At 58.9% G+C, this 21,325-nt stretch overlaps 1 protein-coding gene across 1 annotated transcript in view; it reads left to right on the top strand.

Annotated features, from left to right (window-relative positions):
• The first annotated feature begins 7,115 nt into the window (after positions 1-7,115).
• LOC113406937 (protein MTSS 2) overlaps positions 7,116-21,325 on the top strand; it is an 84,728-nt gene continuing 70,518 nt past the window's right edge. Inside the window, exon 1 of the mRNA XM_026653850.2 lies at positions 7,116-7,642. Within this exon, the coding sequence (XP_026509635.1) occupies positions 7,574-7,642 (69 nt within the window). The 5' untranslated portion in view covers positions 7,116-7,573. The remainder of the gene's footprint in view (positions 7,643-21,325) is intronic.

Here is a 21,325-nt window from a genome sequence, read left to right as displayed (position 1 = left end):
AGACGGCTTCAGTCCACGGCACAGAGCCCCATCTGGGTCCCGGCTCCACCACTGCCACTGAGGCCGCTACCAGTACCAAGCAGCAGGGCACAGAGTAGGACGCGTCCAGGGAGCTAGAGGGACAGGAGGGCTTCTGCCTAGGGCTTCGTCATTGTCCTCACCGGATGAGGCTGTGCGGGGTCTTCGTCCTTTGGGCTGCCCCACCATTGATAACAGAGTGCACCAGGAGCTGTGCGCAGGGCGGCCCATAACATAGGGCTACCGGCCAAGGAGATGGTCGAGTCTGAGGACCCCGTGGTGGACATATTAACCCTTGAGGGGCCATCCAGTGTGGCATTGCCTCTCATTAAAACGATTCAAGCCACTACAAAAACCTTGTGGCAGACTCCTGCCTCCATTCCCCCTACAGCTAAGAGGGTGGAGAGGAAGTATTTCGCCCCCTCTAAGGGAATTAGCCCTGGCACTGAGTTAATGCCCCTGCTCTTGCTACGAGAGCTGTGGGAGTTTGAGTGGCCAGTGCTTAGAACCATCTCTTACAGCTCCTGGAGCACCATTTCCCCAGCCCCATGCTGGTGCATTGGCCCAGTGCTGAGTCGGGGGAAGAGCATCACACACTGAATAACCCTAGCAGGTGTCCCAGCCCGGCAGCCATCAGCCGCCAGTGATTACTGAAGAGAAGCAGATGCAGGTGAGACCATCAATCCAGCCCCTCCCCCACGGGTGACCTCATTTAAAAAGCAAAATCTGGCTCCTGTGGTGTACATGCCCCCTATTTCCACAGTATCTGAGCTGCTCCTACCCTTTAACGCACTTACTGTCTCAGCCCCCCGGGGCAGGGCTCTTGTGCCCATTGTACAGAGGAGGGACTGAAGCGCTGAGGCCCAGCCCCTCAAAGGCACTTAGATGCCTAACTCCCCTTCAACTCGGGGTGTTCAGTGTCAACGGCCTTTGAGGAGCTGAGCCTGAGCCAGGGCCGCCCAAAGGATTCAGGGGGCCTGGGATCTTTGACGGGACTTCGGCGGCGGGTCCCGGAGCGGAAGGACCCCCCGCCGCCGAATCGCCGCCAAAGACCCAGAGCGGAAGAAGCTCCGGGTCTTCGACAGCGGGTCCTTCACTCGCTCCGGGTGTGTTCGGCGGCACTGAAGGACCTGCTGCCGAAGACCCGCTGAAAACTCTCGTGGGGGCCCCTGCGGGACCCGGGGCATGGGGCAAGATGGCCCACTTGCGCCCCCTCCCCCCCTTAGCAGCCCTGGCCCGAGCAAGCGACTGCCTAACGATCAATCCAGGGCAGAGCAGGGACTTGACCCCACATCCCAGGCTCACTCCCTAACCACCAGGCCAGCCGTCCTCTTCTGCGCCCAGGAGTTGGCCCTTGGCACCTGTAAGAAAAGGAGCCTTATTCCCATCAGGGACCTGGTTAAGTAGCTTCCCCCCTCGGCCGTGAGTCCGGCTGTTCCAGCCCTATGCATAGGGGGATGGTGTGTCTCTCCATGGCGCTGACACAAGCGAAATCCCCAGGGCCCCCGAGGTGTTTGGCCAAGCCGCTGCTTTGTGAAGCTGTTGGCTGGAGACTGCCTTTTGTGAGCCCACCCAGCTCAACAAGGTGCCCTTTGCCTTCTCTGGCACTGGCTCCAGCTCCAGCTCCCAGTGTTTGCGTTGTAGGACCAGACCTGGGTGCATTTCAAGTTGCTATAGCGACTGAATGGACAGCCGATCCGGGCAGATTGAAGAGAGGGGAATTCAATCAATTTGCCCTCCTCCGTCTCCAGCCCGTGGTTTGGAGCGGGGGGAATCCAAGCCTCCTAGTCAGCTACCCCGCTAAGGACAGCGAGGGTGTGACTCGCTGTCACCCCCCAGCCCTGGAGGGAGAGCGTTCCCTGATCGCACCTCCCCAGGGCAGGAGTTCGCCATTAGACTAACCAGGCCATAGCCTTCGGCCCTACGGGGCAGGCAGGGGGTGCGGCTGGGGTGGGGTGGGGTGAGGGGGGAGCGCTCCTGCCAGCAGGGATGGCAAAGCAGCCCCCTGCGCTTGGCAGGAGCTCAGCCGGCAGCTGCAGGAACGCGCTGCCAGGGATCCGGTTAACACTGGTGACCGGGCACTAACAAGCCGGTTACCACGGGAACCCATGCCAGCCGGGGTGTGGTTTGAGCAGGCATTGCCCCCCCCCCAGCGCCCGCCACGCCCGATTTCCCGGGAGCTCTGCTTAGCTGCCAGGGGGGGAAGAGGCTCCCTCTGTCCCTCTCCTGCGCGAGGCTGGCAGGCAGCTCCAGGACGCTGCCTCCTGGGCAGGGGCATAGCCAGGGGGAGGGAGCAGGGGGAGCAAGAAAAAAAAAAAAGGCGCCACCCGCTGTGGCGCTTTTACTCACTTGGCGGCGCTCCGGGTGTCTTCGGCCGCGGGCCCCTCACTCGCTCCGGGTGTCTTCAGCCGCGGGCCCTTCGCTCGCTCCGGGGATCTCCGGCTGCGGGACCGTCGCTCGCTCCAGGGGTCTCCAGCCGCGAGCCCTTCGCTCGCTCCGGGGGTCTTCGGCGGCACTTCGGCAGCGGGACCCTCAGTGCTGCCAAAGACCCCCGGAGCGAGTGACGGTCCCGCCGCCGAAGACCCCCGGAGCGAGTGACGGGCCCGCTGCCGAGGACCCGGAGCGCCGCCGAGGACCCCCGGAGCGAGCGACGGTCGCGCCGCCGAGGACCCCCGGAGCGCCGCCGGGTGAGTAAAATAAAACGCTGCAGCAGGTGGCGCCTTTTTTTTTATCGCTCCCCCGGGTGAGTAAAAAGGCGCCAAGAAATTGACAAGGCGCCACCTGTGTTCAGTGGGGAGCGGCCGCTGCCCCCAGCTACGCGACTGCTCCTGGGTCCTAGTGCCCGTCACATCATCTTCTATGGGTGCTGGGTCCGTTTCTGGACAACTGGTGAGTGCCGGGGGGGTGGAGGGGGAAGGGGCAATACCAGAGTGGTAGGGTGGGAAGCTTGCACAGAACCTGCACACACACTATCCAGCTCCAGCCAGAACGATTGCCCCTCCCATAGGCGCTGACTTGTAATGGCACCGGTGGGTACTCGACCCCGCCCCGACTCCATCCCTGCCCCGCCCCATTCCAACCCCTTCCCCAAAGTCCCCCCAACTCCGCCCCCTCCCTGCCCCTATTCAACTCCTTCCCCAAATCCCCACCCTGGCCCCGCCTCCTCCCCTGAGCGTGCGGCTCCCCTCTCCTACTCCCTCCCTCCTAGAGCTTGCTACAGCTGTTTGGTGGCGGGAAGCGCGTGGAGGTAGGCGGAGGAGCGGGGACACAGTGCGCTCAGGGGAGGAGGAGATGAGACCAGGGGGCGGGGGGAGTTGGTTGCTGGTGGGTGCAGAGCACCCACTAATTTTTCCCCGTGGGTGCTCCAGCCCCGGAGCACCCACGGAGTCGGCACCTATGGCCCCTCCCATGTATAAGGAACAAATTCCCACACATTTGTAGGAAAAACAAACCAAACCAAACCATCCCATTCTGGATCCCAGTCCTTTAACTTTTACAGACCCTTCCAGCGAGGGGCTCCAGCGGTCTGAGCACTGTGTTCAACACTGTATTGAACTGTACTAAAAATCAAAGACATCCAATGTTTTTCTTTGACGTATTTTTCTGTCCTGGGATGCACAGGCCACCAAGTTCTTCCTTTATGCTCAGCCTAGTTCCACAGGCCAACGCAGCTTTGTACTTTTATGGGGTTGCAAAACTCAACACACAATGTTGTAGGTTTCTCCCTCTCCTCTCCCTCAAGGATTTTAAATCCACTTCTTAGCAGGCTATGATAGAAAGACTGGCTGAATAGGCTAAAGGCAGGTTCTGTCCATTTGCTGGTTCTCTAGCAGTTCAGTCCATCATAAAAGTACCTCACATTTGATTTCTTTTGAGTTTCATTCCAAACACTTAAAGCTAAATAAACCTGAAGTTAGTCCTCATTTTTCTGCCCCACCTCAAACTAACTAACTTTCCCAAGTGGAAAATGTTGGGTGAGCCTGGAATGTGATTCGAGAAGGGAATGAGAAGACAGGCCAATTCCGGCGGACAGGTACACCTGGGTCGCCTTATTGACTTCAGGGAGAACAGATTTTTGCACAAGAATAGATTTTGGTCCCTTCTGCTTTTTCACACCTGGTATCAGCAGAATCTCATTCACTTTCCTCCCCTAAGCTCAGCGCACTTTAACGGGAAAAAATAAGCAAGGTCTGCTTGATTTACACCTGCAAACGAAACAGAAACTCTCCCTTCATTCCACACCAGCCTGAAACAAACCCCAGACCTGCTGTAACAAGGGACTACAGAAGCCTTGGTTGGACTTTCTTTTGGGAGATCCTTAATGGTTCTTTTAAGAGGCTGATTTTCAGTGAAGTCTTTTTTGTTCAGGGGGGCAGAGAAGACAACAGGGAATAGCTCTGTTTTGTCAACTCCTAGTCATTCGAAAGCCGGAAGGCTTTAGATGGTTTGTTTAATGTTTGTACAGTGATTTTGAAGCGCTAACATAGTACAGAAGGGCTAAATATTATGACAGGGCAACCGTCTAAAGATCTGTGTCCCATCTAGCTGTTACCTTTTCCTTACCGAAAGCTTAAAACAAACAAATGCAAACGGTCCTGCCGTGAGTGCAGGGGACCGGACCTCTCCAGGTGCCTTCCAGTCCTATGATTCTAGTCTATGATTCTACTGGTGGCAGAGCTTGGGGACAGAGTGGCGTGATGTGGCGCATCACTGGAGATTAGCTACACAAACTGGGTATCATCCCACAAATAATATTTGGGTACAATGTGAAACCAGTAATTCATTGTCCTCAGCCAGCGCAACACTGGGAGGCAACGTTCAGAGCAAGACAGCCTAAAATACAATGCCACCTAATGTCATTTTCCCACTACTACTTCCTCTACTTCAGTGGATTTTACACCTGGGTGGTTTTCTTTTACATCATAAAAGCTGGCTGCCTCCCAGACTGCAGTCAGAGTGAGATGGGGTGTGGGGGGCCATAGCTTGGGGGAAACACCTGCAGGGCTCGGCTTTGCACTGTGCCAGGGGAGAGCTGAGGGTAGAAGCACCAGGTGGAAAGAGGTGAGCAGGATGGGGGATGTTGCAGGTTCATCCTCAGACGGATGAGCACTCCACTACCTAGGAGGAAGGAGGCCCAGGAGAAGGCCAGCGTAGCATCCCTCCTGCTACCTCTTACTCAGAAGTATCTGTTTGGATAATTGAGTGTCATGAGAGTAGAATAAACTGGTTAATTTTACATAAATAAATAATATGTAAATGTGTATGTAGTTTGACTTCATCATTTTTTTTGCAACATGTAATTCATACTTAGGCCCTTCCCTCCCATTAGCCTTAGGCCCCTCGTAACCTTCCTCCGGCCCTGGCACCTCCCATTGTTCCCTACAATGCCAGGTAGTTTTGCCTGCTGGCCCCAGACGCTGAAGAACTTTCCCATCTCTCCCAGGAATAGCTGCCTTTCTGAGCCAAAGGACAGCAGTGCTGCTCTTGGCTTTTAAATCATTGGCTTTTACAGAATAACTCAGCCTGTCCTCTGCGTTCAGAGGAGAGGTCCTGACCACAGCTGCTCCCAGGCCACTTCTTGGAGGAGTGAGAAGGCAAAGCCAGGTGTCCTGGCCTAATTCCTGTCCTGGAATCTCACCAAGAGGGGAGTAAAGAGATTGACAAGGCCACATGTAGCACGAGAGAAAATGCCAAGGAGGTGCATTCTTAGGGCTTGGAAATCTACCTCCCCCAAGCCTAGAATGAAGACCGTGGACAGACCAGCTAATTGCCTCCCAGCTTTGCATGTCATTAGAATTCAAGTTGCAGCCCATGGATCCTGAGCCAAATTTCCCCAAAGTTTGAAGAAGAGACAATGATCTGCTCTGCTGTTGGAGAAGTAGCAGCCCGGTGTGATGTTGGGCTTTGAATTTCCCTGAGGCTTGGGCGTGAGTCTATTCTGGTCTGTTGGGTCAGACTGTTGTAGACTTGGGAGCCAGGTGGGGAGCTGACCCCTAAACTTAGATCTGGGCCCACAGCAAGTGATAGGCAGCATCTATTTGTGTTCTCATCAGCCCTGAATTTGATCTCGCCAGATTTGATAGCAGCCTTCAACTACCTGAAGGGCGTTCCAAAGAGGATGGATCTAGACCGTTCTCAGTGGTGGCAGATGACAGAACAAGGAGCAATGGTCTCAAGTTGCTGTGGGGGAGGTCTAGGTTGGATATTAGGAAACACTATTTCACTAGGAGGGTGGTGAAGCCCTGGAATGGGTTACCTAGGGAGGTGATGGAAACTCCTTCCTTAGAGGTTTTTAAGGTCAGGCTTGACAAAGCCCTGGCTGGGATGGTTTAGTTGGTGTTGGTCCTGCTTTGAGCAGGGGGTTGGACTAGATACCTCCTGAGGCCTCTTTCAACCCTCATCATAGAATCATTGAAGATTAGGGTTGGAAGAGACCTCAGGAGGAGACCACATCTAATTGTCTGTGATAAGCAGCACAGGAGTAGGACTGAGGAGGACAGTGGGCCAAAGCCTGACACAAGGTGCTTTTGAATGGACCCACAAATCTTATTTGTTGTTTTTTTTTATTATTTTCTCTGGAGTCTGGACCTTAATTAAAACTTGACCAAGAACTTGGGCCCTTGACCGAGTGGTTACGGCTGCAGGCTTGGCAGATTCCCTGCACCTGGCCAGGAGCGGGTGGCCCAGTGCAATCGGCCCCTCCCTGGGGGCCGGGACCACGTCTCAGTCAGCCCCAGGCCCCGCGGGCGCTCCTGGCTTTCCGCCCTGGGGCAGGCCGCTGGGTGCGGCTTGACATGGAGTAAAATAACCCGAAGGCGCTTCCCTGAGCCCGAAAATCCTCATCCAACGATTCAAAACCAACCTCCCCCCGCGGCGTGCCCCAGCCGCACCTCGGCGGTGACCCCCGGCCCTGTAACACACCCGCCCACGTGCACCCCTAGTTCCCCGGAGCAAAGCCCCGGGCGCAGCCCCCTCGGCTGGCGCAGCGCGCCCGGGCATCTCCCCCCCGCCCCCGGTCCCTCCCCGCCCATGTGACCGCGGCGCCTCTCGGGTTACAGCGCGTTCGCCGCCCGCCCGCTCCGAGCCCCACAGCCGAGCCCGGCGCCGCGCACGGAGCAGCGGGTCCATTTTGCATCGCCACACACCGGCTCCGGGCAGCCCTGGGCTGGGGGCGGGGGCCGTGCCTGGGCCTGGGGGGCAGAGCGCGGGTATCTGAGCCGCTCCCCGGCTCCCGGACCCCACCATGGCTGCGGAAGGGGGGCTCGCTTCGGCTCGGGGCTGAGACTGCCCCTGGCCGGGGTGAAATTGACAAAAGGACGAGGCGTGAGATCGCTTCGCTCCGAGCCCGCGGATCGCTTGGAAGCGCCGCGCTCTGGCTGCGGCGGGGGGCGGCGGGGCTTTTTGGTTTCGCTTTAATCCCAAACTGGATCCCGAGGAGAGGAGCTGGAAGCTGAAACGCTCCTGACATTTGCCCTGGTTTCTGGTGGTTTCCCGGTGGATTTCGCCCTCCCCTGGATTGCACCATCGCTCTCCATTGCCCCGGGCTGTGCTGATTATGGAGACAGTGGAAAAGGAGTGCGGGGCCCTGGGGGGCCTTTTCCAAGCCATCGTCAATGACATGAAGGTAAGATCCCCCCCCCACCCCCACCCCAACATCTCCGGCGTGACAACTCGGCTGCCTCCGCTCCCTGGCGGAGAAGATGGAGGCGGGTGGGTCTGCGGTGCTGGAAACCCAGTAAACAATATCCAGGCTGCGGTGAGCGCTGAGCAGCCCCTGGGCACCTTTGGGTTTGACTCCGGATTCTTCCCTGGCGGAAAGGGCCCCAGAGCCGCGCGCTGCTCCGCGGGCACCCCGGACTCCCCGTTCCGCGCAGCGCTGAGGTGCCGGTAACGGGCCGCTCCCGCGGACTCACCTGAGCACTGGCTTTGGGACGTGGGCTCGAGAGGGAGCTGGGGGGACACTTGACAGCGGGGTTTAGAGCTGGCTGGGGGGGGGGGGAGAATGGGCTGAATCTTCTCAAGGCGCAACATTGCTGGGTGTCCTGGGCCCTGCCTCAGCCGGGGGCTGGCCTGGGGGTTCTCCAGCCCGACCTGTCTCTGATTTCCCTGCTTGGGGTGTTTGGAGGAGCCCTGAGGCCAGCCAGTGCTGTCACCGCCAAGGCAGGGGGGGATCAGTCTGTAAAGCCTGGTGGAGAAGGGGATTCACTCTGCCCTGGGGGTGCAGGATGCTGAAGGGATTGCCCTGGGGCAGCGGGGAGTAGCGCAGAGCACAGGGGCTCTGGCCCCTGGCTGCGAGAGCCCCACTCCGGCCTGCCATGCTGAGGGCCGCCGGTCCCCACGCCTGCGCCCAGGTCAGGGTCGCCTGGCCGGGAGTGGTGGCGAATGGGGACGGTAACCAATTGGTGGTTAATTCCCACACTGAGAACAGGGGGCTTTGAGAAGCCAGACAGTCATGTCTGCCTATAAAATTCTCAAGCACTGACGGACTGGCTGGGTCTCAACCATTCCCATGCCCAGCCGCTGCCCCCCAGGGCCGGCCAGCCTGGGATCTGGCCGCTTTCAAACCTAGGAAGGTAGAATGGCCAGCCTGGCTCAGAGCGCAGTCCAGCTAATGCAGTCTCCTGCCTCGGTGGCCCCAACTAGCTGATTGAGGAAAGGGCACAGCACTGCATTGGTCTTCTCCGTCCCTTTCCCCGGCTCGCTTTGCTATGGGGCTCCTGTGGGCAGTGGGGTGGATGGGCTGAGCAAGTGCCTTGTGTATTTTCCCTCTGCATTTGTGGGACAGAGGTTGGACCGTGTGCTCGCTTCCCCGCCCCCTCCCCCCCGGCACTGTCCGGGCTCCTCTGTCCCGCTAGCCTGGCGAGCAGTACGACTGGCCGACTGCCACCTCGGCCCCCTGCCCCACGTGCCTGTCTGTCTGTCCCCTGCTGGGCGGCGTTCTGGGCCGCCTGGACAGATGCTGCCATTAGTTCAGAGGCACCTTGTTACTAAGCGCTGCTGGAGCTGGAGAGACCTGACCAGTCATCCTTGGTGTCTCCCCAGGCCCGCCTGTAGCTGCTGGAGGGATTCTGGGGTCTACAGAGAGAGAGAGGTGCCAGCTGGGACGCTAGAGCCAAACCTCCACAGCTGCGGGAGCCTGCTGGTTCCTGTCCACCCTCCCTGCCAGCTTTCGAAATGCTCCCTGGCCTTGAGAGTCCATCTCTCTTTCCCCTGGCAGCCCCAGCCCTGGGTGTATTTTCTCTGCCTCCAGGCCCCCCTGCCCACCACCCTGCTGGGCTCCCTGCTCTCCAGCAGGGGATGGGTGAGTTGCAATGCCACAGGCGGGCTCAGCTGCCTGGCAGGGCTCGGGAATTGGCTGCACCCCTCGGTCAGTTCACGGTGGAAGAGCTCCGGGTTTAGACCCATAAGGCCGGTCTTTTCTGTACCTACCTAGTAGGCTAAGATCTGCGTTGGGCCAGCCACAGTCTGCTTCTCCCTCCCACTCCACTGTGCCCTTTCCCCACGCTGGCCGTGGGGCTGGGCGTTGGAGCAGCCCATGCTCCACAGGAAGCTCCAGCTCAGTTGGGGAGTGGGTGCAAGGGGCACCAGGCTTGTCCCATTGCTGCAAGTGCAGCTTTGCCCTGAAGACCGGCCGCGTAGCACTGGCTGTCTCGGCACAGGGCCCCGTGCAGTGGGGATCGCTCTGCTGCGTGCCAGTGTGTGACTCCAGCCAGCCCCACAGGAGCTGACCTGGGGTTCGGGGCGGGGGGGGCGGTGAGCTGGGTTCCAGGCCGGACTGCAGGAGCACCAGAGCTGTCGCTGAGTGCTGCTCCGTTATACCTGGGAACCCGTCTGCACAGCCCTGAGCTGGCCCAGACGGGATAACAGGCCTGCGGGTGCTACAGGAAAACTCCCAAGGTGAGCTGGCAGGGCTGGCCGCTGGGAGAGCCAGCTTCTTCGGTATCATCGGAGCTGCAGGCAGCGAGAGGCAGTGAACGTGGAGCCGTGTACACCACGTCTTCTTGCAGAGCAGACTAGCCAGCCGGGGCAGGCCAGCATGGTACCTGCACCCAGGAGCTATATGCTCTGGGGGAGCCGAGGGAAGGCTTTCCAAAGCTAGAGGGCGTGAGGTGGGACCCCTGGAACCAGCCACGCCAGCTCCCCTCCATCGCCAGGGCCCTTGGGTATTTCTAGTTAGAATGGCTCATGTGCAGCCTGGGAGGGGAGATGCCCTGGAGTTCTCTTCCAGGCTGGTGGCAGAAAGGTGGCTCGTGGTGAATAGCTGGAAGGCGCCAAGTTCCCAAGGGGATTCGAGGCAATGGAGCAGGGAATGCGTCATTCCTGCACAGAGGGACTCATGCCCTTCTCTCTCTCCCGCCTGTCCTGGGCTCCGAGAAAGGCAGCTCGCCTGCTTTGGAGACGCTGTGCCGAAGCTGGCGCCCCTCCATTACGCTCTGTGGCCTGCTTGCAGCGTGGTAGAATCTGGCCCCTCGAGAGCCAGCGTCTTCTGTGGGGAAATGACCCGACTTCTCAGTGAACTGTTGGGGCCTGCCTGAGCCAGGGAGAGCCCGGCAGGAGAGGCCTCCAGCGGAGCCCTGGCTGTGCTGGGCCTCCGGGCAGGCAGAGGGGGGCCAGGGAGAGAGGCCCAGGGGATGTCTGAAGCAGGGCAAGGCGTGGGGAGAGCACTGTGGGGCCTCCAGCTCCCTGCAGCCTGGATCCCTGCAGCCCAGCCGCTGGGCTCTGCTGGGCCTCACACTGTGTCACAGCCCATGTGTCGCGACTGCCGCCTGCTCCTCCAGCGCTGGCCTGGCCTCCTCACCCCGTCCCGCCACCTGTGAGAGCATGGCCCACCCTGCCCAGGTCCCCACCCTGCCCACATCTGGGAGAAGCAGCCACCCCTTCGCCTGGGCACCCGGGGGCGGGACGGTGCCAGCCAAAGAGCAGGGATCACATGGGGCTGCTGCTGGCTGCCTGCATAGCCCAGGGCCAGGCGGAGGAAAGGTCCTGGGGGGAGAGGTAGAGAGAGGGGGATCTCTGTGGGGGGGGGCCGGGGTGTGTCAGAGGGGATAGGGGGAGGAAGAGACCACAAGGCTCTGCATTTTCCTATGCCCTCTGGCACCCCGGCACAGCACTGCAGGTGCCCCATCTCCCCCCCCTCCCAGGGCACTGACGGGTGGTCACTCACAGCTCAGCAGGAGCCCCTGCCATGGAGAGGAATTTGGCTGCTCTCCTGTCTCTCTCTGTCCAGGATCCACGTGGCCTCCAGGGCCCTGCCTTGCACCACAGCCTCACTTTGTACACTCAGTGTTCCCTGGAACAGCAGCTGCCCCCAGCCTCCAGTGGGTCCTGCCCCCCACCCTGCCCTCCTGTGGGCACCTGCTCCCCCTCTGGGCACTGACCCAGCACCAGTGGTGGGGGTACATGGGGGCTGCTCCCTGTGGGGGGGCATGCCAGGCTCAGGGGTGGCCAGGGTCCAGCTATGGTGCATCCCCTCTGGGGGTAATACTCCTACTCGAGGGCTGCTGCCCCCTGCTTATTTGGGGTGGCCCGGGGGTGTACCTGCCAGGGTGGGGCTGGCTTCACGCTCTCAGAGGCTTGAAATAACAGTTCCCGGGCAGGGCTTTTTGTGGCACGTGGTGGGCTTGGCACAGAGCTCGAACAGAAACTCTGCCTCTGCTGTGGGCTGGCCCAGCCCTGGACATGAGTTGCTGGGGGGCACTCTTAGGTGTGGACTAGCTGGAAGGAGCTTGGAGCCCCCCAGAGCTGGGGGAGGTGATTAGAAGAACTACCTGAGTGTATCTGGGCTGAAGGCGCATCCATGCGGCTACCTGGCTGCTGTTCTCCTCAAGGAGCAAGAGGACTTGACTGGGCTGGACCAAGGGACCCTGGGAGGAGACGGAGCACAGGGAAACCAGCCCAAGGTCTGGAAACAACGTTTGAAGAGCTTTGCCCAACAAAGCCCCTACTGTCTAGCGGAGCGTGCGACTGTCTGTCAGGGGAGTGGTGGGAGACTCATTGCCTGAGTCACTTCAAGCCAGATGGGGCAGAGCGCTGGATGGAGGGACAGCACTGCATTGGCTCGAAGGGAGCAGACGCCCTGATTGAATGGCTGTTTTCCAGCTCTGATTCCTGTGGTTCCGCAAGTCAGCTGCTCTTTGGAGTCTTTGGCTGACAAAGGCTGTGACTGGCCAGTTGCTTTCCTGAGGCGGGTTCTTGTGGCTTGTGAACAGACGTGTACACACCGGGCCAGACTTCTCCCCACACCTGGGAGGCAAACCGAATGCAAAGACTGCCCAGTGGGTATTCGGGTGCTTTGTGTGTGCAATAGCACAAGCACATACACGCCCCTCTGTGTACGTACACACCCCATAGAGACCACATTGCATCCCTGCCACACTCGGTGCTATCAGCTCCACCCAGAGGAAGCCAGACTGATCTCACGACCCGACTTGGCGCCTCTGGCTTAGCACATGTGTGAAGTGCCATGAGGGGGTGTGGCGATGCCATTGGAGGATAAAGGCTGCGTTACCCCATGCCGGCTGGCTACCGCTGCTGTTATTTATACCTTGCCTGAGGGGTAAGTCGGCTTTCCAGCTGCATGTACCCCCCCCCCCCCCGAGGGATATATTTAGCTATAGGACACGCAGGCTGCATGTGAGACTATGGAAAATCCCCTCCCTGTCGGTGTATCCCAAAGCCAATGCAGCTCTGCTCCCGTTCCTCAGCCCCACCGCTCCTGCAGGTGAGTTCCCAGCCAGCCGGCCGCTTTGCAGCAACCACACGCACTAGCGCAGCCGGTGAGAGCTGGGACCCCCTCTGCGCCTTCCCACTCCAACCCCCGGGGGGAAGCCCATAGGTTTCATACACAGCTAAGAGAGGCCCAGGCTGCTGTTAGTGTTGCTATTATAATCGCCACTAAAGGCTCCAGCTGAGCTCAGGGCCGTGTTGTGCAAACGCACTGTAGGCTCTTTGGGGCAGGGTCTGTCTCGTATTTGCTAAATAGACAGTCAAAGGCCAGGGAGGGAAACGGAGGTACTGAGCCGTGAATAGAACCCAGGTCTTCACAGGCCACTCCAGTACCCTCTCCACGGGATCCCGCCAATCAACCCTATGTCCACATCTCCGGTAGCTCTACTGTGCAAAATGGATGCCACGTCCCTGGCTTTTGCATGGAGGCTGCAGGTATTATTGCTCCTTGTGGGGGGAGAGTTTTATAACCCGCTGCCCCCTTCTGAGCACCGCCCCTCCCCCCAGTGAAGTGTTCTGCTGCCGGCCGCACGACAGGAGGGCAGGTCTGAAGCCAGAGAGCTGTACCAAGCGAGTGATAAGTGCAAGGCGCTTCCTGTTTACAAGATAACTGGACTGGGACTACATGGACACCTGTAAACAGGACGTGCCCAGGGGACACTGCTCATGTTGCTATCTCAAAAGGTCTCCGGGATTACATTTTTCTGGCTACCCAACATTTCAAATGAGATGTTCTCTCTGCTATCAGCTGGGTGGGATAAGGCATTACGGTGGCCATGTTTGTTGTGGGCATATGGGTGAAGGCAAGAGCGCCAGGGTTTGCATACTGCACAGATCCTGCAATTAGTGCACTTAATAGCGAGCGCACTGGGATTTGCATATTTTACAATTGCTAACTGCATTCCAATTAACAACCATCTGAGATGCAAATCTCAGCACTGATTAGCTAGCTGCGCACTGCCAACAATCCCAGCCCAAGAGTTTGCATCTCGTACAGTCACCCAGAATTGATTCAAGCTGCGACAGCTGGGTGAAAGTCAGTGAATGTCCAACTTCCCCTGGCTCTGATTCGCCAAGCCCGGCCATTTCTGCTTAGTATGTGGCTATTGACTTCTGTCGAGTTGAACATGAAGGTTCATTGGCCCTGGGAGCCAAATATTGACTCATGCGAAACTGAGGTCAGTGACTGCTTCCACGGAAACTCGATGTTCATCAAAACCCGAAGTCAGCGTCTGCATTCGTCTGGTTACAGGCATTCGGAATGGTGGCAGCTGGAATCGCTCCGTGATGGCCATGACTTGCTCAGGAGGAAGAATCATTGTTTGAAATTAATATTCTGAGCAGGCGATGAAGCCAATGGGGCTGCAAAACACTATTATTCACCTCTGATGGGCCAATCAGGAAGCTGAGATTTGCATGTGTGACCTGATTGGTCACCAGTGGTGAATGCTCGTCATGATTGTTCTCAGCTGCTGCCATTCAGGATGTAGTCATCTCCGTGCACAGTTGGATTGGCTCCCGTTGTTTGAGGGCCCGGAGTGGTTACACGCCTGCTTTCAGCCAGCCAGGAGCCAGGCTAATGTGAAGCAATGTGTGAGACTCTGCTCCGATTGCTGCACTTGCCAGGGGGTCCACAGCCCCTCTCCTCTGCACAGTTCCCGTATCTTCCTCCTTGTGCTCTTAGCTTTGGCGGGTGAGGAAGGGTCCCGTAGAACAGCCCAGGGTTTGTCTTTACTGCCTTGTAAACCTGAGCTCAGCCTCAGGTTTGAGCCTAAGCCTCCCGCGAATCTGTTGGACTCAGGTCAGCCCGCACCCAGGTCCTAGAACCCGGCCAGGGGTGGATCGGAGTCCCCCGTGTCTGGGCGCAATTCAAGCCGCAGACCCCAGTCAGGTCTGCATAGTGTAGTACGGACGTGTTGGCAGGACTGGAAGATCCGGGTCCAGTAACTGTAAACCCCTGTTTGCAATGCAGTGTGGATGGGAAACGCTGAATCCGCAAGAGCGGGTCCCACAGACGGGGTTTGCCATGCAGTGTAGACACCCCCAGGGATAGGCCTGTTGTGTGCCTAGTGCTGGAAGGCGATCGCTGCCCTCGGCGCGTGACTCCTAGTCAAGGCAGAGTCTGAAGACCACTAAGCTAAGGGGGCCTGCGCAGTGCCAGCACCAAGCCAGCGAGGGGGAGTGGAGATGGAGAGAGCCTGAGGTCAAGGGCATGGCCAGGAGGGAACCCCAGCTGCACCCATCCTGGTCCGGGAGAGAGTCACTTCAGTGTCTGTGGCCGTGTCCAGCTCTGGTCCCTCTCCCATCCCCCGCCTCTCTTTGTGGCTGGGAGCCCCATGTGACCCAACTTGCTCTACATCTCGGTTTGGCTTGTCTGGACCGGTCACCATCCCTCCAGGTTGCTCTGTTTTCTGTGGGAACAAACCTCTCCCCTCGGCTCACTCCTTCAGCCCACGGATGTGCTTTCCTTCCTGTGCCAGGCACCGAGCGGCGGTTTGCAAGTTCCCAGCCACCCTGCTCCAGCTTTTCCTGTTCGCTCTCTTGCCACCCGACTTTCCTCCCCAGGCTTCACCTCGCTTGCATTTCCCCACATTACATTGCATCGCTCAGGACTTACCCAGGTTTCTCCAGGCCCCTCTGTCTCCATTCTTCCTTCCCTCTAATAACACGTGACCCGTCCCGTGCCAGCCCCTCCATTCCCACTGATGTGGATATTCTTGACAAATGCCATTACTGCTTCACCCTGGCAAGGTCCATCTCCGGTGCCCCCGCTCTCTGACCTGGGCCTCCTGTACTTTGCTCTCAATGATTATTGTTTGTCTGACACTAGCTCCTAGAGTCTCCAGCCCGAATCAAGACCCCTCTGTGCAAGGGGCTGTACAAACACATAGTGAGAGAGAGGCCCCGCCTCAAAGAGCGTAGGCCTAACTGGTATCTAGGCACTGAACGCCCATCACGCCCAGTGGTTGATTTCAATGGGAGTTAGATGCCTAACTAGCTCTGAGGATCTGGACCTTGCAGTCTAACTTGGTGAGAGAGACGCGGGGCAGGAGGGGAAGCAGAGATGCGAGGGATTTGCCCATGGTCACAAGCCAAACCAGGAACAGTGCACGTCTCTCCTGACTCCCAATCCAGTGCCCGGCCCACCAGCCCACACTGCCTCCATAGACCTTGTTCCAGCTACCAAGCTCACAGCGTTTTATGTTGGTTGGTAAATAGCACTATCCCTCTACTGTAGATGGGGAAACTGAGTCACCGCTCAGAGTGGTGCCATGACTTGCCCACAGTAAGTCAGTGGCAGCGCTGCGAATTAACCCAGGCACCCTGACTCCACTCCCTAGTCCCCGATTCCCTGGGCCATGCTGGCGGGGAAGCAGTGGGGGAGGCTCAGGAGGTCTGTGAAAGAGCCCCCCAAACTAGGCTGCTTCTCTGAATGTCTTCGTGCTCCCCAGGGCTAGCACTCGGGTCCCTGCTGCGTCTAGCCAGGTCAGCCATGCCCAGGAACAGCCTGCCTGGCGGTGTGGCGGGCGTGGGGAATGGGAAAGACCTATCATAGAATCATAGAATATCAGGGTTGGAAGGGACCTCAGGAGGTATCTAGTCCCACCCCCTGCTCAAAGCAGGACCAACCCCAACTAAATCATCCCCGCCAGGGCTTTGTCAAGCCTGACCTTAAAAACCTATCAAAGGGGTTAAGGGATTAAAAGAAGGCAATGTGCCCAGCTCAGCTGAGCATGGGCTAAGCGGGGGGACCTGTTTACCTTGGTGTGTACCTGAGGCCTGGCGGCCCCATAGGGGGAGATGGGGATGTGACGGGAGCGCCATTGTTTGGGAGGTGCAGCCCTGCCCTGGCCAAGGCTTTGTACAGCCCCACAGCCTCCTATTCCCCCAGCCCTCTCTGAAATGCCCCACACGATGTTGCTCCCACCACTTCCCTTTGGAGACCTGGCTGAGTGGGCTGGGTCCCCTGGTGGGGCCTGACCCACACAGAGACTGTCATAGCTGTACTTCTGCAATTGTCCTTGGCTTAATCTTCTCCCACTGCTCCTCACTTCACTGCCTCCCCCTTGTACCAGCAGCAGGTCAAGCCAGGAATCACCCGGGGGATAGAAAGGTGTGGAAATAAGCCAGTTGAGGACCTGCAGAGAGGTTTGCTCTGAGTTTTGGGAGGGGGCCCCGCAGAAGCTCGGCTGCCCGTTGGAGCTTTGTGCTGGTTAAAGATGTAAATGTTCTGGTTTAGGGCCAGAGGAGCCAAAGCCCAGCCACACAGCGTGGGATTATGGCCAGTCTGCAGGTAAACCCATGAGCGACCAAGTGGCCATTCCCTCCTCAGCCCCACAGAGGGCGCTGGAATGGCCCCAAACCCGACTGCTGTAGTAAGCCAAAGTCTTGCTTAATTTCATGCATGTTTATTGACACCGTCCCCGCTCCCTCTCGCCCCTCTCATGCCCGGCGGCGCCGTGAAATTCGTCCTCTAAGGCTTGTCTGTCCAGCAGCCTCACGCACCTCTGGAGCCTCAAGTGCTGGGCCGTTCGGCTTTCGTCCATGGGCTGCTGGGCATTCACGTGGGGCCTTGCCCTGGCTCGGCATTGCTGACAGGCCATTGCCCGCGACGGTGGCTCTAAGCTGCCTTTATGTCTCCGCCAATCCTGGGGCTGGCTGTGGGGCCAAACTGTGCCACTCCCTCGCCTCACTCCAGGCAAGTCAGAGCCTCCTGTGGGCTGCTCCAACTTCTGCTGGTGAGGTGCACTGGAGTGCTGTGCCCGCTGGCCCTGCCGCCAACATGCCTCCTTCACGGGGTGGGGTTTGCCCAGGAGGGGCTGGTCAGCTATGCCAGCCATGAGTCTCCGCATACCAGGGAATCCTCACCCGCTCTGTAGGGCAGCGGTAAGGTCACTTTGCACCACCCCACAAGTGTGGCAAGGTCTGTCCCGTAGTGGTTGGAGTTCCCTCTAGTGGGAAATTGAATTATGGTACTTCTTAGTGGAGAAAGTAGCTTTGGGGGCTAGCAGGAAGGGGAATGGGAAAACACAGCAGAGTGGATTGTTTGTAGCAAACCTTGAGGCCTGTGCCCTTAGTAACAAGAGGATCCCAAATCCCCTGTACATGCAATGTCCCACGCTCCTGGCTTGTATTCAAGAGCAATGTCTTTTGCAGGCTCTCTGGCAGGCATCGTCAGTCTCTGCATCATTCGCATCTTTGCTGCAGCCCTGGCAAGGCGAGCGGAGGGGGCGGCTTTGCTGTACGTTCTCCCGGTTTGGGGGGGTTGTGCTCTGTAGGGTGAACGCTGGCATGTAGTTTGGGCTCAGCCGTTAGGAGTCCAGGTTAGAGCGATCGTCCTCCTGATTCTAAAAAAGCCCCAGAACCTCAGAAAACTTGCTGGGAAATTCCAAGCCTCTGAAGTGAAGCGTTCTGCCCAGAGCAGTGCTGGTGATGGTGACGCACACAGGAGGCTGCGAAGGAACAGAGCCGTGTTTTCCTCAGAGGCATGGGGAATATCCAACCTGGCCACAAGGCAGGGCACAACCCTGGCTTTGTGCTCATGCTGCTCGCAGGCAGGGCGTTGTGAACAGTGGAGAGTCCTGGGGCTGGGTGACTCTAGGGATGGGTGAAGCCTGAACTGCCGGATCAAGGAGAGCAGTGACCGGGCTGGGCTGGGCCGGGCCCTTGGCTGGCGTGAGTCAGGGAAGCTCCGGTAACCTTCCTATACAGCAGCTGAGGATCTGGCCTCGTCTCCGTTGTCGGCTCCTTGGGGGCGGGGGGGCTTGCTGAGTCTCAGCCCAGCTTGTAGCAGGGTCCCCATTGCCTGTCCTGTTGGAGGGTTTGTCAGAGGGGCTGAGGGGACCTGAGGCTGAATCCCCTCTGACCTGTCCTGGTTAACCCTTGCCATGCCGTTCCCAGCTTTGGCGGGATGTTTCTGAAGCGGGCTGTGTGCAGTCAGTGCTCATGGGAGGCGCCAGCTCGCAGCTCGGTCTCTCCCGGTGTATCACAGTCAGGGCTGCAGCTTGCGTCCGACTCGCGGGCCTCGCAGCCCGTCACCACCCCTGCCGCTTGGCTGGCTCCTCGCGTACCATGCTGGGACGTGGGAAGGGTCTGCGGTGGCTTCTCCCGCTGCCGGGGGCGGTGGTGCGGCCTGCGTGTCTCCTCTCTGTGCTGACCTTGCCAGAGCTGAGCAGGCTGGCAGGGACAGGTGAGGGGGCTGCCCCCCTCCAGACCCCAGCTCTGCAGAGCGGCCATTAGGCCCCCCAGCATTCCCCAGACAGCAGCCACCCATTTGCCTTGCTGCACCAGCCCCCACCCACCCCAGGTAGCAGCCAGCAGCCATCCCCCAGATAGCAGCCAACCATAGCAACACCCATCCACCCGATAATACCCATCTTCCTGACAGCCCCCATCTGCCCAAGCACCCCAGCAGCTTCCCCAACAACCCCTAGACATAGCAGCACCCCCAGCCACCTCTACATCCTTCAGACACCCTCGCAATGCACCCCCCAACCCCAGCACCCTCGGCACTGCTGCACCCCTCAGCTTGCCCAGCACCCAGCCAGCTTAGATACGCTCCAGCTGCTGCTGCCAACATTTGGGGAGCTCCATGTCCCACCATTGCTCGGGGCAGGGTGCAGTGCCCCGTATGGTTACATGCAAATTATCTGCAAGTCTGCAAACTAGCTCATTACTGAGTGAGCACAAAATGCCCGGCGTGGAGCTGTGCACGGGCAATGGGCGGGCGAGCTTTCCCCAGCGAGCGCCTCACCCTGGCACCGAGGGAACCCCCGCGAGGAGGGTGCAGAACTTCAGTCTTCATGGCCCACGCAGTGCCTGCAAAGAGATGGGGACTTGTCCAGCTAGAAACCAGACCAGCCTCCGTTGTGCAAGTCACTGACCGGCCGTCGGGGGGCAGCTGCCCTCAGTCCCTCGCGTGCTGACCCGCGCTTTGGGGCCCAGAACACACAGGCCAGGCAGGTCCCCGGGGTCCGACCCTCAACCAGCCCCAGGGCAAGGGATTAGCTGCACAGCTCATTTTCACACTTACGGGATTAGCGGAGAAGGGGAAAGCAAACTGAGCGGGGCCTGGGTCGGGGGCCCGATCCTCCACGCTCCTGAGCGTGCTCAGCGCCCGGGATGGCGCCTGGCAGGGTGGGGTTCGTTGGCAGTCAGAGCAGGCTAATGAGTCTCAGCCAACCAGGCCCACGGCCTCTAATCCCTGGGCAACCCCGTTCCTGGCCTTTTCCCACCCTGCTGGGGGCTCTGACCTCCAGTCCTGCCCCTCCTCTGACCCTGCATGGGCTGGGACTCGTCCTGCCGCCCCGCTGGCCTTTCCCGGGGCTATGGCAGGTGCTGCGGCCTGTGCGGAGGGCCGGCTCCGCATGACTCTCCGCTCCCCAGGGGAGATGTTCACACGTTCCATCCAGCTGGCTCTGGCCGGGAGACCCGCCAGGGGGCTGCGGATGAAAGAGTCCCTGTTTGCCCCTGGCAGCGAGGAAGGGACTGTGCAGAGAGCTGTCTCTGTGCCCTGCACAACCGCCTCATTCAGGGGTAGGCAGCTCGGTGTGCCCGCGGGCCTGGCGCAGGCTGGCTGAATGAGCCTTTGGAAAACCCCAGCCGCTTGGAGCTGGGAAGGAGAGAGAACAAACCCCACTCCAGTGTATTGCCGGTCGGGGGGAGGGTGCCCCAAAGCCTGGGAATGCGCAAAGAAAAGGGGGGAGCCCGCAGCCCTGCTCTGCCCTCCCCCGTCTGCTGAGAGGAGGGTTACGAGCTAGCCAGGGAGGTTAGACAGCACCCTCCCCTCAAGGTGCTGCCTCCTGTGTGAACCCTCCCCAGTGCCCTGCGATCTCTACCGCCGCGCAGCCCGCCAGCCCATTGCTCCAGCTGCATTGGATTGGATTTTTTTTCTTTTAGGTTTTTCCTCGTGTTGTTTTTTAAACAAGTCCTTTGGCACCTAGTGGTGGGAGCTGCCGTGCGAGTGGCAGCATAGATCAGGCTCTGCGCTGCGATTCCGGACACCTGGGTTCTTTTTCCAGCTCTCCCACTGGTTTCCTGTGCAATCTGGAGCAAATCACGTCCCCACTGCCTGCCTCGATTTCCCCCTGGGTAAAACGGGAATGTGACTCTGGGAGAGGCTCTGAGTTGCAGAGACAAAGGGATCTAGTAGTGCTGTAATTAACAGCTGTTGTCAGACTCCGGCCTAGCTTCCCGAGCCCTTAGAACCGATAGAATCGCTTCCACACGTCTTAGTGCTTGAGGGTTTTGAACGTACTATTAGATGTTTTTTACAAAATCCAGCGTTTCGGCAGAGCCCGGTTTCCTGGCTGGCACAAGCTCCCTTTTTCCGAATATTGCACAGACGACCGCCAGACTTCAGAGCTGGCCTCTGGTGCCTTCGCGGTCTGCCATGCGGCAGAGCTGCCCGGGAGTCCATTTTCCAAGGAGAGCCGGCTTTGCTGAAGAGTACGTTGCCCAGCGCCGCTGCATTGCCAACCTTGTGGCTGTCACTAGGAGAGAGAGTTGTTTATTTTTTGCTTTTACCTTAATTAGATTGATTTAAAAAAACCTAATAATCAGTGAATTGGTGGAATATTCC

Source organism: Terrapene carolina, unplaced genomic scaffold (genome assembly GCF_002925995.2).
Source record: "Terrapene carolina triunguis isolate 2854851 unplaced genomic scaffold, T_m_triunguis-2.0 Scaffold166, whole genome shotgun sequence".
Classification (NCBI taxonomy): Eukaryota; Metazoa; Chordata; order Testudines; family Emydidae; genus Terrapene; species Terrapene triunguis.
Note: the sequence above shows the minus strand (reverse complement) of the source record. Positions and strands in the feature narration are given on the sequence as shown.